This window comes from Bos javanicus, chromosome 21 (genome assembly GCF_032452875.1).
Source record: "Bos javanicus breed banteng chromosome 21, ARS-OSU_banteng_1.0, whole genome shotgun sequence".
In the NCBI taxonomy this organism is placed as follows: Eukaryota; Metazoa; Chordata; class Mammalia; order Artiodactyla; family Bovidae; genus Bos; species Bos javanicus.
In genome coordinates this window covers 67,389,948-67,407,812 of record NC_083888.1, presented here as the reverse complement: position 1 = coordinate 67,407,812, position 17,865 = coordinate 67,389,948, and the positions used below count along the sequence as shown (strand labels likewise).

Genomic DNA, 17,865 nt, shown 5'->3' with positions numbered 1-17,865 from the left:
CCCTTCTCCTGGCCTCCCCCAGCACCGTCTCAGGGCTCAGCGCTGGTCCTCTCCTCTGCTCCTCTTACTCGCTGAGGGCTCTGGGGTCTTCCCCCCAGTCACCACCTATACCTAAAGGTACCTCAAACTGCGTCTACACCTGCTCTCTCACCCCTAAACTCTCCCACAACTTGCTCCATTCCATGGACAGCAACCCTGTACTTTCTACTGCTCTGGCCAAAAAAAAAAAAAGGGACAACCATTCTGGCTCTTTCTCACCCACTTGCAATCAGGAGCAAATGGACTCTTATTTCAAAACATACCTAGAATCCAACCACTGTCTTGCCAGGACAGCACCACCTCTCACCTCATTACTGCAGACAGCCTGCAAATGGCTTTTCTGGCCTTTTTGCAATACAGCTGCCAAAACAAGCATCTGAAAGCCTGAGGCCACTCCTCTTCCATCCGAAACCCCACTCCCCATCTCCCGTCTCAGAGCAGACACACTGGTGTGGCCTCTGTGGCCCAGGTGGGCATTCTGACCCCCACCACTCTGCTCCAGGCCACGGTGCACTCTGGCCTCAGCCAGACACAGACTCGGGTGCCTCCCTTGCAGCCACGTCTTGGCGAAAGCACCTCATCCTCACCCGTCACCCATTTAACATGGCACCACTCACCCCGGGACCTCTGGATCCTTACCCTGCGCTGATCTTCCTCGTGCCATTGACCCCTTTGTTCTGTACTAGACACTTAATCACTGTTTACTGACTGCTGCCCTATTAGGACATAAACTTTAAGAGGTCAGGGATGCATCCCAAACACCTACACCACCTCCCTGCCTGTGTAGATGGAAAGCACTGACGACCTTGTGTCCAGACTGTCATCTGGACCACCACAGACAAGCCCAGAACCCACAGCCATCAGTGTCACAGCATTCCCACGAGACCGAGACGTCAAACTGACCGATGACCTCAGTATCCTCTCTGCGTAATCATGCAGCAGCTGGGAAAAGGCTGTGGGTCTAATTCATGTCCTGAATCACAATGAACAAGAGAGGAAAATTACATACTTCTTGGAGAACAGACCCAGAACAGCCAAGGCCTGGCGTTTCTCCACGCAGGGGCACATGTGACTCCCGAGGGTGAGGCAGACAGCCACGGCCCACTCCCATCCAGCTCTGGTCGCCATGTGGGCCGTCTTCTCCCTTCAGTGCCTTTGGGGAAAGAAGATGCTAGAAATGACAAAATATTAGGATCCACAATAAGGAAAAAGTGGCCTGGCCTTCACACGCTTTCCATTTGCTTTTGTTCAAGGTGGTGGTGGAGGCAAAAACACATACTTTTAGTCACTGCCTTAATCTGAGTCTTAAATACAGCATCAGGAGACAAAGCAAGATTTTACTGAGAAAAAGTGAATTTTTAATTATCTTGTGAATCTACTTAGAAAAACACACAAGCAATGTTCACAACTATAAATTTAAACCTTTTGCACTAAAAAAAAAAAAAAAAACACAAAACATCAAACACAAAACCACAGGCATGAACTGTAAACCTGTATTAATTATCAACTAGTCTTAAAGTTAATTCTTAGTAGTAACTCAATATTTTCCTCCTTGGCAATTTTAATGTTTTAGCACCAAATAATCTCCCACAGAGGTACTCATAAAAACTCTGGTTGCCAGTGTAAGGAGATGCTTCTGTAGCACTACACACACGCACACCGTCCACTCTCACACCCGCACAGACAGGAGGCCCGTGGAGACGGGTGTCACACGCTGACTTCAGGCAATGGAAAGGAGACAGAGGGCACGCGTGTCACACGTCTTTAATGTAGTGCATTCGTAGAAAAAAGGCCAGCTTTCGCTCCCAGGCGTGCGCTCGTCCTTAGACTTTAATATCATGATTTAGAAGATGCAGACGTTATTGCCTAAATATTATTCTATACATTTCCATCAGTGTTCAGGAAAACACTTTAAATTGCTACTTAATTTACACCATAATTACTGGGTTACAGCTTTAGCTCATTGGCAATTTTGGAAGCGATATTTTTGAAAGCTATGGACGTCCCTGATATCCGCTTAAACCGGACCCCGTTCAGAGACAGTCTTGGCAGCTTGCACACCTCCATCTCCCACTGCACGAGGTTCTCCGCGTGCCCATCGCCGTGGACACAGAAGAGTAAGAAGCGCTCTCTCTGCTCATAGTCGCAGTTATTGGCGTCCAGCACTTTGCGGATTTCCCGCATCATGTCATTGGGATCCATGGAACTAGTGGTTTTCATGCTCCAGGTGAAGCGCAGGGAACGAGGTTTCGCTTCTTTGTTTTCCTCCTTTTGCTCGGCAGACACGTTGCGACTGAAATGCACAGTGGCAGGTTTATTCTTAACGGCACAGGAAACCCCGCCTTCTCTACTCTAGCTCACTCAATGCAGCACGATAAACGATTCCTGGGTGGGTCCTGCAGAGGCTCACCGTTGGTAATCAGTTCCTTCTCTGAGAAGCATTCATCTATCTATCCATTCTCCCATCCCATCATAAGCCAGGACACAAAAAATCTACCTGGCTGAAAAATCTTCACCAGTCATCTGGTGAAAATTAAGAAAACAATTTGTTAAACAGAATCCTTGGGAGTCAGGCAAGGTAGAGAGTGATCTGAGCATATCTCCAAGAGCCCAGCCCTTGTCATCTGGGCTGGCTGCAGGCGGCAAGGCCCATCACAGCCCGTCACAGGCCCAGCTCGGGGAGGTGGCGTTAGCAGGCCAGCCTCCAGTTCTGCCCCGCCTGGCTGCTTTTCCCACCAGTTTTTAAAAATTCAACTCATCATAACCTCCACTGTCACTGTTATTCAGGACAATCAGTGACAAAAGAGTTTAAAATCACTTTCCCTGTAAATGGCCCCAGTTGCTAAACAGAGCTGGGTGGCAGGTGGGCCATTCTCTCAGACCCCTACAAAAACCTCAGCATTTTTCCTTCTATTCTGTTCATTTAAACTTCTAATACATCACAGTTAAAAATAATTCTTACTACTGAAACAGGAAAGTGACATGTTGAGACTAATTTGCTGCTGAGCACTAAAATGACTGGTCTAAATGCAAACCCTACAGACTCACAAAGTGCAGGCTGTGGCCCCAGGCACGGCTCTCTGAGGAACTCCAACAGGCGCCTACCAGGTCTGCTCCGCAGCATTTAATCATTACTGCCGGGAACCGCTACTTACGTTCTCCTGTGTGTTTCTGGAGGTCTTAATTAGGATGGTGAATACCTATCACTCTCGATCATTAAAACCTCCCAGTGTATGTGTTAATACACTCAATCCTTTGGCAAATTCATCAGCGCTAAGGGTGGGCTATGGGTTTTACTGTGTACGTAGCCCTCCCTGTCATCCACCTGCTAGGAGAATATGCAGTTTGGTTCACATCTACCAAAACTGTTTGAAAGCTTCTTAAGTATAAAGTGCTGTTAAATATGACATAGGTTATAAAAAAAAAAAGCAAAAGCACTCAGAGCTGGGGTCAGGGACACAGCCGCAGCACAGGTGAGGAGCGGGCAGTCTGCTAGAGTCGCAGAGAGGCAGAGCCCGCCTCGCGGGAGGACTGAGAAAAGGGACAGGAAGGGCAGGGGTGGGGAGCAGCGTCTGAGGAGAGCTATGAAGAACCTGGGGACTTTCAACAACAAGATGGAGGTGGTTTAAGCCTGCCTGCTGAGCAGAGGCAATCTAAGGCAGGCAAGGAGGTATGGAGGCACAGAATGCGTCCCGAGCCCCTGATCCTCAGCACATCAGGAACAAGGGTCTGTCCTGCCCCTACCCCGGGGCTAGAAACAAACTCAAGGCAGCTAGACCTGCTCCAGGGCAGGCTGGGGGTGCTGCCTGGCTCTCGCCCCAGACTTCTGCTCAGCTGAGGAGGTTGTGTGTGGGGGAAACTGAAGCTGCTGAGGCCACACAGGGCCTCGTGTGGACACGCTCGATCAGGCGATGGGGCCACCGCAGGCTTCCATTCAGGGAAGTCATATGACCAGAGTTGTGCCTCAGGAAGAAAGCTAACAAGGACCTCAAACAGCACGGTGGTGACCGGTATAAAAAAGGGCCCAAGTGGAAGAAATCTAGAGTCCTGAGTCCATCTGGTCACTCTCTCTGCAGCCAAATCCATGCACTGACAGCTAAACAAAACTTAAAAGCAAAACCCACTCAACCACATAATCATTCTTTTTTCATTTTTTTGGCTGTACTGCATGGCTTGTGGGATCTTAGTTCCCCGAACAGGGACTGAATTCAGGCTGTTGGCAGTGAAAGTTCAGGGTCCTAACCACTGGACCTCCTGGGAATGCCCCACATAGTTATTATATATATACATATTCCAGTGGTTAGGACTCAGTGTTTTTACTGCTGGGGCCACGGTTGGAGTTCAATCCCTGTTCTGGGAACTAAGATCCCACAAGCCACGTTGCAAGGCCAAAAAAAAAAAAAAAAGAACATTCTCCTGAATATTCTGCTTTCCTTCCTCGAGATCAGAACTAGGCCAGGAGTATTCACATGTCGACAGTGCTGCCACAGACTCCCGGGCCTCAGGGGCGCGCAGGCAGGAGGAATGGCACCTTAACACCTAAACACTAGCGTGAACCCGACGGGGCTGGGCGGCGTGCAGGCGGCGGCACCGCAGCGCCCTCGCGTGGCCGCCAGGCACCAGCACACACGCTTCCTGACCACAGACTGCTGCCCGCCCTAAGCAACCCCACGTGGAGCAAGGATATGACGCAGAACGTTCGAAAAGTGTTGCCTCCGCCACAGAAATGAAGTAAATACCTATAAAATATTTTAAGTAAAAATCATTTCCCTCACCTGGAGCCCTCATATCTCCCGTTCCTCTCATATTCAGTTGGAAGCCTCAATGAATAGAAGGCAGAAGCACAGAGAAGTGGGAAAGAGAAAAGAAATCTTACACACCAGAACACGACCAACCCCAATATAAACACAGACATTATAAAACAAACCCGAAGTACTTTTTGGTCACCTGCTGAGCTCATTACAATTCTTACTCTCGTAGGTGTGACTCAGCCAAAAACCATCTGTGTGCCCACAAAGGCTGTGCAGGAGGCAGGCTGCACATCTGCTTCATATACACAACAGGTATTCCTGCCCAGTTCTGGAATCTCTGCACATGCATGGCTTTCTAGTGGAGTTATTCTGACTTTTTAATCACTCCCCAAAGTATGTGCTTAGTCACTCAGTCGTGTCCAACTCTTTGTGACCCTATGAACAGGAGCCCACCAGGCTCCTCTGTCCATGGGATTCTCCAGGCAAGAATACTGGAGTGGGTTGCCATTTCCATCTCCAGCCCCAAAGTACAGTACGTTTCCAATTACATCATCAGAGTGGAAAGAAGGAAGAAGAAAGCACTCTTCCTGTGGTTTCTGACAAAGAACTCCCGTGAATAAAGCCTCTCTGTGACCCACTTGTGGCATCTCAGGTAAACCCATGGCCTGGCCTCTGGGGAGCTGAGAGGCGCGGGCACAAGGCTGCAATGGCCACTTTCCCCTGAAGGGCGTGTGTCCTGAGAGTGTGAGCAATGCCCCTGGTCTCTTGACTGTCACATCACAAAATATCCACCTAATAAGAGTAACATTTACTAGAATAAGACATACTTTCTTCAGAGGTTGGTGGAAAGTGCCTTTTAGATACAAAACTATTTACTCTACAACTCTTAGCTTTTCCCTAATGCAATCCTCCATGAAATTAAAAAAAAATAAAAAAATCAACACAATTACCACTTACCTTTTGCATGCCTGGGGCTAATCATTAATTGCATATTGTTACTGAACATCTCATTCTTCCAACAGAAACATGCTAAGTGTTATTAGTATGAAGACAGAATTATTTGGATGCTAAACAATTCTACCAAAGGAAGAAAATGCACAGAGCATGCGTAGGCCTCTTGTTACATGGGTGCAACAGTCCCTTTTAAGATGCCTGACAGAGTTAATCTCTTTCTCTCCAATTTCCTTTCAAAGAAATAAGTATTTAGTTCTCAGCAGAAAGTTTAGTTTTCAAGGGAAAAAACAGGGCTACAAAGCCAAACCTGATGTTAATTGCAGGAGCCATTTTGGGGTGAGGATTGAAAAAAAAATGTGTATATATAAATCCTACCTTTTGATAAACCTGAATGACATGTTTCTAAAAGAAATTAAGCCAAAAAAAAAAAAAAAATTAACAAAAATGACTTGCACAAGTTAAATAGTTAATTACAGATAGAATAAAACCAGCAAGTAAAACAGGGCTCCTCTCTTGCCCAATGAACAATGAAAACAATGACATCTGATGAAAAAGTAAAATTATCACAAACAACTGTCTTTTAAATATAAATATAAAAAAATATAAAAAAATAATAAGAAAAAACCTAGCAGTAAATATTGACAGTATCTACAATTAACATTTCTTAAGGTTCTTCAGATGGGTACACCTTAAGATAATAAAATTCAACATCTTGTATTAAAGAAAAGCTATTTTCAATGTACTAGAAATAAAATAACATTTCTCAATTTTCTTCAAAATATCTTTGAACAAAAAATATCACCTTATTCAGAAACATTAAAAATGTCATTATAAAATGTTTATTCATGAAGAGAATCAATACGTATCACAGTGACTCGATATAAATCACTTTTTAAGGAGAGGGAAAAAAAAGTCATCGGAGATTTTTTTTTTCCCTTCCAGTTTTGATATAACTGACATACAGCACTGTAATAAGCTTCTGGGATTTTAAAATGAAGTAGACTTTTTAAAGCTTTTATACCAAAATGATAGAAAATTAAATGACAACATTGGGAGTTTCATTTTTAAGTAATACAACTGAAAGAGCTGTATTTAAAAGAACTGACTCTGCTTGTTAAAAAATTGAAGGAGATGTTTAGGTTGTACTGAACTGAATTTGACAAAAGAAAACTTCCAGCTGTGGCTCAGGCCTGTATGATCACACGATAAGCATTCCTGGGTGAATGCGTCCTGGGCTTGTAAAACTACTGATATTTCTAAATCTCAGATCTGTGGCAGCACAGGAAGTACCCGTAAGTATTTTGCTGTGATTGAATTAATAGTTTTCTTTTTGTTGTTTTATTTTTCTCTAATTTGGGATGACTTTGGCGCTGCTTCAGATACCTACCAATTTGAAAAGTACGTAACCACTGGAGATAACCAGCATCTACTCCACGCTCACATCAAGAGTAGTACACTTTGGATTACACACAGTAGGAAAGATGCCTGTGAAAACTGATTAAAAGGTCTTTAAGACCTATTTTCATTTCCAATTTTTCTACCTGAGAAAAGTCAAGGGGACTGCTCAGGAGTCATAGGACTTATTTTAACTTGTCCTCTCACAAACCCCTTGAGGGATTAGAGGAGGAAGTCTCGGGGGCACAGGGCCCCGTGCGTGCACCCGGGCTGTCCCGCCTGCAGGGAACGGACTCTCTAAAGCACTCACACTGTCCAGTGCGCAGCCGGGGGCAGAGGGCGAGCTCGGACACCAGGCCCTGTTCTGCCACATCCCGGCAGGTCTCCCCTGAGGCATTCGTGTGCCCACACCTGAGCCTTTCAGGCATTAGCACTTTGATCAGCTCAATTATTAGGGGCGGATAAGATGCTGCTGCAGCAGCAAGGACGCTGGCTGCTTTTAAGAATTAACTGACTACAACAGAAGTACAGCACCGCGGGAGGCTCCAAGTCTGCCTGCAAACTAATGAACAAGACTTTCTGAAAAAATTTGGGGGTGGAAATCATAGTTAGATGACCCTCTCTAGAATATTTTTAACAAGGGGCCCCAGCCTTCAATTTCAATTCAAATACATAAAATAAACAATTAGAAAATGAGGGAAAAGGACTCACATCCACAACAGCCCTTCACTGTTCCCTCCCAGGGACACTATGTGGTGGGGATCAAGGGCCTCTCCTGGAAGCATGGACCTGACTCAGCATTCTTCTACCGTGGGATCTTGAACACGTGCCTTAGTCTCTCTGAATCTTATCTCCAGTTTCTTCTATAAAACTGGAGTAATGTGTACTCCACGGGGTAGACTGTGGAGATTAAATGTGTGAGAGAGAATGTATGTGTGTATACGCACATACACAGGTATATAAAACAAGTATCTCCATATCGATAAATGTACAGACATCTATTTGTTAGCACATAATAAGTTATTTGATGTACTGTGGCTGATATTACTTTTATCAATGATAGAATTCAAGACAAAAGAAAAAGAACACAAAGGAGACAAATAAATACAAGGATTTTAATGATGTGCAAGGCTTTATTTAAAGAGCCCATCTGAGACCAAAACCTAAGGACACAAAGCTGATCATCCTGCGACCGGAGCTTAGACAGTGTACCTGACTGCCACACCCCCTCTTTGCGCTGGGGCACCAGAAGGCAAAATACCAGTTGATACTAAGCAGCCTAGTCTCTGAGGAAGGAGCTAAGGCACAGGGAGGCTTGGGAGAGCCCCTGGAATGACCCTGAAAGGAAGCAATGCATTATTCTGGGGTCATCAGACTCTCCTTGGGTTGAACTCATTGTCTCTCCTGCTGCTCACAAATGGGTGCCTCGAATCTGGCAAGGCCCCTTGGACCACTCTGCTCTTTAGCCCATCCTGGAATGGGAGGTCTCAGCAAAAGGGCTACGAAGAGAATGAGAGAGTAGGCCAGAAACTTTTTATTCCTCTGACCTCTAGTCAGTTGCCAGTGGGTATCTGAAGTCCTCCTTAATCTGGTATTCAACATCCTGACAATGAACAGATAATCTAGGGAAAGATAGCTTAATGTGATTTGTCTGAATTATTTTTTATTTTTGATGTGGACCATTTTTAAAGTCTTTACTGAATTTGTTACTATGTTTTTGTCTCACAATTTGTCTTTTTGGCCCTGAGCATGTGGGGTCTTAGGTCCCCAACCAGGGATTGAATCCTCACCCCCTGCATTGGAAGGTGAAGTGTTAATCACTAGACTGCCAGGAAAGTCCCATTTTGTCTAAGTTTTAGATGGCTGATTTAAAATAACATTACTGGAGGCATTAAGGAGACTGCCAAGTGATATCCAGCTTACAGTTAAGTAACAAAGATGGAATGGAACACATCAGCAGGATAATGCACCACAGGGAATGCAGAGAAGTGCGGAATGAGGAGGGCATCTATCATTCCAGACGCTGGGAAGGCCCCATCACTGTCCTGTGAGGGTCTCTAACAGGCAAATCTGCAGAACACCTGGAGAAGAGACTACTGCACAGAGAGGCTCCAGTACAAAGGATTTCCTCCAGGTATCCGGGAACTGCAGGGGGTGGAGGCTCCCTGCGAGTGGCCCTGGCTTAAGGTGCCCTTGCTTTCTTGAGCGCAGTGCGCCATGCTGTCTTCTCTCTGTCCTCTCGTAGCGGCCAATGTTTCCAGGCTTAGCAACCTCTAGACTAGCTTCTGCAAGGAAAGCGCCTTAGAGGTCTCCCAAGGCCCCAGCTGACAGTCAACTGGACAAACAAAAGATTTCATACATGACCAGATAATAGTTCTTCCTGGGGATAAAGCAGGGATTTTATCTCCAAAACTACACAACAGAAGAATGCGGCTTTGTTCTCGTTATGCCTGAGGCCAACAGAGAGCAATGTCCAGATCTAAGCTCCCAGGAACTTAGTGCTCCTCCATGACACTGGGATGAAATGAGAAAAGAGGCACTGTGTCTCCCCTCTGTGTCTACGGGGGGTCAGACCACACAGTTTTCCTCAGTGGCAGCTTGCAGGGCACCAGCCGCTGGACGACAGCAGATCTGGGGTTTTGCTAAATTGCAGTGCACGCGCCATGTGGAGAGGTGTATGATTAACAGAAACGGTAATTAAGGAACAACAATTTCCCAAGCGCTAGAGAACTTTCAGTGTTGTGAAAGGACTCGGGGCTCTATAATTTCTCTTTTAAAAGGTTTTAGAAGTACAGAGTTAGATATACAAACCAGAAAACTGTGAGCTAAAGGCAGAATGGAAAGCATCTGGGCAGCGGCTTCACATAATGGAGGGGACATTTCTCCTTTTGCCCTTGTGTGTGCTCCAACCAACCAGGGCCACCTGGCACTTACCTCCTTGTGAGTTTGGAAGTTAATTTACTAAAAAGATTAGTGGAGCCTCGGCTTCGAGTCTGCGACAACGGTGTGGCTTCATGGGACAGGCTGGGCGAGGCAGGTGGGCCATTGTACGTGGCTGTGCGCCGCTCCCGGGGCTGACCGTGGAAAGTGCTACGACTGGCAGTGCCTCTTGGGAACCGGGTTCGATCTGGGGTGGTGCTGCTGCTAATACTGTGTGTTGAAGCGACCGGAGCTCTCTGGTCAGGAATAGTGCTAGGAGACCAGCAAATGACAGATTCTTAGATCCCTGTTCACAAAATCCTGGCTTCGTAGCAAACAGGGCACACAAACATTTATAGTCATAATATACCTTTGATATAGAGTAGAAATAACCAGTATATAAATCCAGATCCAATGGGTATTTTATAGGACTTAAGAGCAAAAGGTAAGTTAAATGGCCAAGGGTACCAAAGGAATAGTACACAGTGAAACGACACCTTATGGAGTTGAAGGGGACAATACGTACATATTTTCAAGGACAAGATTAACGCAGGGAAATTCTAGAACAAAGAACAGCTAACTCAAGCTTCTTTTCCTTTGCTTCCCTCTCAAATTGCTTACATGCAGAGAACCCTGCCAATACAAAAGAAACAAAGGCTATGCAGGTGAAACTGAAGAACAGGCAACTAAAAAGTTTCGGAAGCACAAAAATGGCGTAAGTATTGTAAAATCCCACATGCTGAAAGCAACTTGGAGAAAAAGGGGAATGTCTTACATCCTTTATAGTATGAAGAGGCATGAAAATACAAAGATGACCAGGGACACCATGAGACAGGATGTGCGTAACTAAAACCACACACAGGAAGGACACTTTGTGGACAACTGGAACAAAACCTTAGACTGTAATATCCACAGCACAAAATTAAGAAGCAGTGGGTACACATTAGTTTCACAAGGAATGTGCATTTTTCTTACATAGCCTTGAAGTTATCTCCTTCACTGTCTATTGGAGGTAACATCATCTTGGGGTGCCCAGAGGCTGACATGGACATCGACTTCTGATGTCTCAGCCGACAGGTGGAAGATGTCTTACAAACAGAGGCAGGGCTAGCTGCGTAAGCGAACATTTCTGTCAGGCTGGGAGGGGGTTTGGGTTCAGGCAGAGGCAGAAACAACAGTATGATGGACCAGTGACAAAAAGAGCAACCTGTTGTTCAAAGCACATTACCTTCCTCCCCAAACCATCTCATTTCTGTCAAAGAACAAAAATCTCTTAAACTCGTTTTGGGGATTCTGGAGCAATTGCTAATCTGTATCTGCTTTTTAAAAACCAGTAATTTTAAAAAGTTTATTAGTTTTAAAGAAAAGAAAGTAACACTGTACATGTCTGAATATTTATGTGAGTGATGATGATCTCCGAGCTATGCGTAAAATAAAGCTTATCTTAAAAGATATCTCCATTCAAATCAAAGCGAATCTGTAATACGTACACTGTGCTCTCAACCTGTTCCCAAGCACACTGTCATACATTAAATGGACTGGAAAAATTACGGCTATGGTAGTAACTAGTTGTACTTATCAAAGTATCCTATGTTATCAAACCATTCCTACTCAAAGCACACTGACTTCTTTATAAAAAACACTCACAATTCTTAAGAGGTCAACAAAGCCCCATTTTTTCAAGGTGGGAAAACTAATAAGAGCAAATTAACTGTTTACAGACAGAGAAAGAGCGACACAAGCGACCACACACCAGCAGTCCCACCAGGCACAGCTACAGGACACAGCGACCCAGGGCTTCTCTCGCTCTTAACGCCAGCACAGCCATCACGTCCGTGCAATTTCAAAGGGAGCAGTTAAGGATAATCAGGGATTTAGAATTCTGACCATACTCTTTCAGTGCCTCTCTGCAGAAATCCTCTCAAAGCCTGAAACCTAGAAAACATCAGGTTTTCCCCTCACGCCCGACATACAGAGCAGCTGGATCTTCCTGTTGGTGTCAGCCCCTCACAGCACTTCACTGGGCTCGCGCCTCCCCACCTGAGGGTCCCTGTGCAGAGCTTCGTCTCTCTCCCAGGCCCAGACCTCAGCCACCTGTCTTCACTGCTCTCCAATCTCACACTTTCCCGTCTGTCCACCATACAGCTGTGAACTTCCTAAAACACACACCTGACCTCGTCCTTGTCGCTTATCTGCTTTTAACCTTGGAAAAGCACACGGCCTCTTCAGGATAAAGTTCAGACTCCTCACCCTGGCCCTGAGCCGCATCCTCAGGCACCCGTCTGGCTGCGACCCTGCCACCTCTCTGGGCTTGACCTTCCACTGTTACTTCCCAGAATTTGACTTTCTGGCACATCAGATGACCTGCCGTCTCTTGGTCATGCATCAGGTCAAAGAACTTTTGCAGGAGCTAGTCTCTGTGTCTGGAAAGCTGACATCTTTCTCTTTTCATCAGATTTCACCTCCGAAGTTATCCCTCCACGAAGGCTGCACCAGTGCCCTCTCTCACCAGGAGTTACCCCTTTCCCTCTGTGTATTCAGTGACAGCACCTGCTGTGCACACCCCACTGCACTGCAGTGACTCGTCTCTTGTGTGCTCTGGAAACACGGCCTGCAGCCTCAGTGTGACCCCACACTGTATGTGCAAGACCATGTGGACAGGTGCTCTGCAGTCAGCAGTATGCCTCAGATAGAGCAGGTGCTCAAGAATATTCAATAACTGAGAAGGAACATTAGTGAGGTGAGCCACTGGAATTCCAGCAGTCCCAATAATGGAGGAGACAGGTCTGTGCAACAAACTACTCAAGAAGATCTGCTTGCCCTGTGTCTTTGACAACCCTGCCCTCTGACTTGGGTGTGACTTGAATACAGTCACAGAACTGTACAAACACCTTATAAAAGATAAACACGGATTCGCTTTTTTGTCTCTGACACTTTTTTCCCTTTGGCGCCTGAATTCTGTTTTGGGAGAAATAGGTTCTTGGTCTCCGTCTCCCCATGTCGCTGACTCCCTGCTGGATTTTCCTGCTATTCTGGCCAGTGACAGATTTAGAGATGGGCAGGCCACAGCCAAACCAACACTGCCCCAGGGCTTCTGCTTGAGCAGAGCTGAGTGTGGGACAACATCAAGGCGGATGTTGCTGAGCCCACCAAGGAACTCCTGCAGAAGCAGCAAAACTAGGAGACAAACCCTGACTCTATCCCTGGACTTTTTCACTTACAAGAATTCATAGATGCCCTTTAATTTAAATTTGTTTGGACTGAGTTTCTGCCACCTCAACGTAAGAGTCTTAAGTGATTCAACTATGTGAAGAAATGTTTTGTTGTTTCCAATATGCACATATAGACATTCGCACACAGAGATACATACACGTTTACTTTACTAAGTTACAGATAAATAACTTTACCAGCTGGGCCACCAGGAAGTCCTACAGATAAATGCAACTGTCCTTTGTGCTCTATTATCTGTTCAGAGCAGCTCAAGGGTCAACATGCTTTATTCCCCTGCCCAGCAGCTGACATTCTCTTGCCCAAATTAGGACCTAGAATCAGTAAGTGCACTAAAAAAAGCAGCAGCAGAAGAGGTGGTAGGGGTTACCTGGCATGTTCTCTGGAGAATATATAAATGGTCCCAAAGACTCAGATGAGGAAATTGGCTTTAGTCAGAATCCCGAACAGGGAGAGGCTCAGTCTATTCGCCCTGAGCTATCCCCCTGGCTGGAGAGTGCAGGCAAGATTACGTGAACAAGTACTCTGCAGCAAAAAACTGACCTTCCTTAGAGTCAGAGACCTTCTTAAAAAGGAAGTGCAAATTGATATATTCAACTATAAATTATTCAATTTTTGGCATAATCTTAAAAGCAATGAAACGAATTATTTCTTTAGAAATTTAATCATGTCATATCACAAGCTCCACAAAGCAAACAACAAAACAGATTTTTTTTTGAACTCTCAAAGCAGGCCTAGGACTTCAAATTAGGAATCAGTAAACTCAAGAAATGTTTGTGGAATTTCATGTTTGTACAAATTCACAAAAGTTCTATTTACAACAAACAACCCCAACTCACAATGGGCTGCATCAAGTTGGTTGTTGTGAAAAAGCTGGACAAAATTTTTTCCTCAGAAATGTGGCAAAAAGGCTGGTTATGTTCCACAGACTATCCCACAAAAATTTACACAAACAAAACAGTAGTTGCATCATATTTTTAGCAGTTCTGGGTCCAAGGAAAAAAAAATCATTATTTAAAGAAATAGCACTAGTTCTTAAAATTCAAATTGTGTGAAGTTCCTATTGATCTTTTGACTTTATATCTAAATATGTCTAATATGACTTTTATTCCATATTGAAATATTCCAATATGAAACATTTTGGATGCTTTATGCAAAGCATACTCAGTGATTGGGCAAAAGCAGAATTAAAAATAAAATCCAAAGATACATGTGTTAACTGTGATAAAACCTTCTTTGCTCATCTAATTTTTATTAGCCATGGTCATTCTTATGTTGGAATTCTGTAACAACACTCACATATTTAAGAAAAAAGTCAAACATACTAAAGGCTAAAATAGGAATTCATGTCTTTCTTCCGGAAGTTAACATAGATCCAGGCATCCTGTACCTCACTAGTATTTTAGTCAAGGAATAAGATGTGTGTATGTGTGTGTGTGTGTATATATATATCTATAGGAGAGGAAAAAGCAACAATCTTCCAAAGAAGTCATCTGTGCACAGAGAAGGCTCTGTGAATAATTTATGACTCAAGCATCTATTTTAAGGGTGGAAAAATTGTCACACTTAATGTCTTCCTTAACTGAAAGTAAAAAAAAAATATGACCACTAGTTTGGAACTCAAACCTCCAATATTTTTCCATTAATTTTTCAATTCATTTATAAGATACAAAAACAAAATCCAGGTATTATTAAAATTATGTGCCCCGTTTTGTGTGGCAGGAGGCTGTTTACTAAGATAAAGACAACACTTTCAGAAGGAGAGCACTTAAATAACTGACGCCAACAGAGCAACAAGGCCCAGGTTTGGATATGGAGGGGGCAGCCCCACTGAGGAAGGTATCTGCAGGTAGAAACCAGGTAATGACTCCAAAGAAATCAAGAGTATTCTTAAAACTGTCTCCAAGGAGTGAACTGTGTAGCTGCACGAGAGGAGAATCAGAGGAGCCATGTGCACAAACCCAAGTCGAGGGAGCAGAGAGATTGCGGTCATAACAGCCTTTTAAAGCAAAGTCTGACTCTACCTCAGAGAGCTGTATATTCTAAAGTTCAAGAGGAATCTGAGAGAGCAGTTCAACAATTTAGAAGAATTTTTAAAAAACAATAGTCATGAAACAACATTCTTCTAGTTCTACAGATTAAAATTCGTAACAGAAATGTCTGGGAACTCCCCGATGATCCAAGGGTTAGGCCTTGGCGCTTTCACTGCAGGGACCCAGGATCAATCGTGGCTCCTGTGGAGCCAAAAGAAAAAGAAAGAAACTTCTGTCTAATTAAGTCTTCTATTAGTATCCCCTACTCAGTCCCCTAAACCACAAGCAATTTGATAGATTTGAGAAAGCAACTGTAATAAAAGAAAATTTACTGAAGAACAGACTATTAAAAAAATAAACATACCAATCATTAATCTGTAAGTTATCTAGCCCAGTGGCTCTACTCAAGTTATTAGGAGAGAACAAGCATAGACAGGACTCAAAGACAGAATACCAAGATGTAAATATTTCTAAAAAGTCACTGAAAAAAATGAATGAATGTAATTTCACAGAACAAGCTTTTCCCCTCATGTCAATTCAAACATAAGTGGTCTGTGCAAGAGGGGAATGACAAAATAGTCTGGTTTTAAGGATAAAAATGATAGATAGGTTGTTATAGAAGTTAGTGATCAAACATTTCATTTGACTAGTGAGATCTAAGGACAGAAACTTTACAGTGCAATTTCAGAAAGTAAATGTCAGAAAAAGAAGAAAAACAATTTTGATGCTACACATGAGAATGTGCTATGACCAAATAATGTTCAAGCTGAGAGGCCAGGGGACAGTGAACGATGATGTGAATTTATTTTATGGATTTCTATTTCAGAACTTTTCTACTCTATCTCATCATTCTGAATTTAGTTTTATACTACTCTTCCAAAACAGAAGAAGGAAAACCATACCCATTTGCGAAATCTTTTCTATACCGAATATATTCAGCTGCTCTGCCAAGCCAACGTTCTCCTCTCTTTTCTCTCCACCCAAACTGAACTCTATTGCATCATTGCTGGATCTACTTAATCCTACTTTTCTTATTTTGAAACCCCTAGAAAGGGGTCTGTATGATCTGATTCCTTACTGATATATTACTGTTAGTATTTTAAAATCATGCTTATTCAATCTAAGACTGCCTCTCTACCAGATTAAAATCATTGAGAAGACTGAACTCTCCATTTCTCTGGATATTCAAGTGTGTCTCTTTTAAGGTGAAGACTACCTTTACAGGGTTACTTGTCTACCCGGCCCTTCTGGCACACTGCTGACCTATAACAGATGGCTCACCCACCCCATCTGGTGCTCCATGCCCCTGAGGCGTGGCTCCCTGTCTCAGGTCATCATCCTTCCCCGCTTCCAGTCTTGGTTCAAGATATTCACGTGCACAAAGCAAACTCTATTTCCCTGTTCATAGTTCTACAATTAAAGCACAGCTTACCACCTATTTCACCTGGGAAAGCTCCCTGGTTTAACTCAACCCTTCCAATCATCATACCCAGCCCCCCGAGAATAGGCTCTGGACCAGGAGAGGAATTTGGAATTCTAGGATCTCACTAGAACTGCATTTAAATTTAACTTACCATTAGAGAATACTTACCACTATTACTTGAATTTTGATTATAAAAACTAAGAAGTAAATACCATCCTTCCATTTCTCTTGGGAAAAACACATTTTCTTGCAAACAGGTAAAATTCCATACCTGTTTTCTTTGCCATTCTGGATTACTGAATGTCTATCAGCTGTAGTTCTTTCACTGCAAACGTAAGTATTCCGTCGCGTCATTCCACCAGATGCCGTATTACTCTATTTAAAAAAAAGGGCATTTTGGTTTTAAACGATTTATTAAGTATAATACAACAGGGAAAAAAAGTCCTATTTAAATAAACATAAGTACTTAGTCTTTAAATAAACCTGAAGTATTAATGGGCTTCCCAGGTGGCTCAGTGGTCAAGAATCCACATGCCAATGCAGGAGATGCAGGTTTGAGAAGGTCCCCTGGAGAAGGAAATGGCAACCCACTCCAGTATTCTTGCTAGGGAAATCCCATGGACAGAGGAGCCCAAAGGGCTACAGTCCAAGGGGTCACAAAAGAGTCAGACAAGACTTAGCAACTAAACAACAACAAAGTATTAACAGCACTAGGCACTAGATCAGAAGAGAAGACAAAGGCAGCAACCTCTACCCTCTTTCCTACCTTCCAGTACTTCTGCAATAATGAAAAATGGCTATGGAAAAGTGACTTTGAAAAGCTGGCTACAATAATCTATAGAGTAATAACTCATGGATTATTTAAAATGAAGAAGGAAGGTAGAGAAATTCACTTTTTAAAAGGTAATAATTTCAAATTAAAACATTAAAAAGCACAGATTATAAGGTAAATATACAAATGAAACAAAAACTTAAAAATATAAGAATTAACACTGCAAAACTATTAGAAAAAAAATTTTTTTAATAAATAAATAAAACAGATAAATCTGCATGATCTTGGATCTGACAAGAGATTCAGATATGTCACACAGGGCAAAGGACAGAATAGACATTTTTCCAACGA

At 43.5% G+C, this 17,865-nt stretch overlaps 1 protein-coding gene across 11 annotated transcripts in view; it reads right to left on the bottom strand.

Annotated features, from left to right (window-relative positions):
• Window positions 1-1,785: 1,785 nt before the first annotated feature.
• MARK3 (microtubule affinity regulating kinase 3) overlaps window positions 1,786-17,865 on the bottom strand; it is a 115,391-nt gene continuing 99,311 nt past the window's right edge. For 3 of the 11 annotated variants that reach the window (XM_061395457.1, XM_061395460.1, XM_061395468.1), the window contains 6 exons: window positions 17,014-17,117; window positions 11,034-11,195; window positions 10,074-10,331; window positions 6,120-6,146; window positions 4,815-4,859; window positions 1,786-2,332 (listed from right to left, as the gene is read on the bottom strand). In XM_061395457.1, coding sequence (XP_061251441.1) covers window positions 1,987-2,332; window positions 4,815-4,859; window positions 6,120-6,146; window positions 10,074-10,331; window positions 11,034-11,195; window positions 17,014-17,117 — 942 coding nt within the window. In that variant the 3' untranslated portion in view covers window positions 1,786-1,986. The remainder of the gene's footprint in view (window positions 2,333-4,814; window positions 4,860-6,119; window positions 6,147-10,073; window positions 10,332-11,033; window positions 11,196-17,013; window positions 17,118-17,865) is intronic. The other 8 variants (XM_061395466.1, XM_061395467.1, XM_061395459.1 and 5 more) reach the window with 7 other exon arrangements.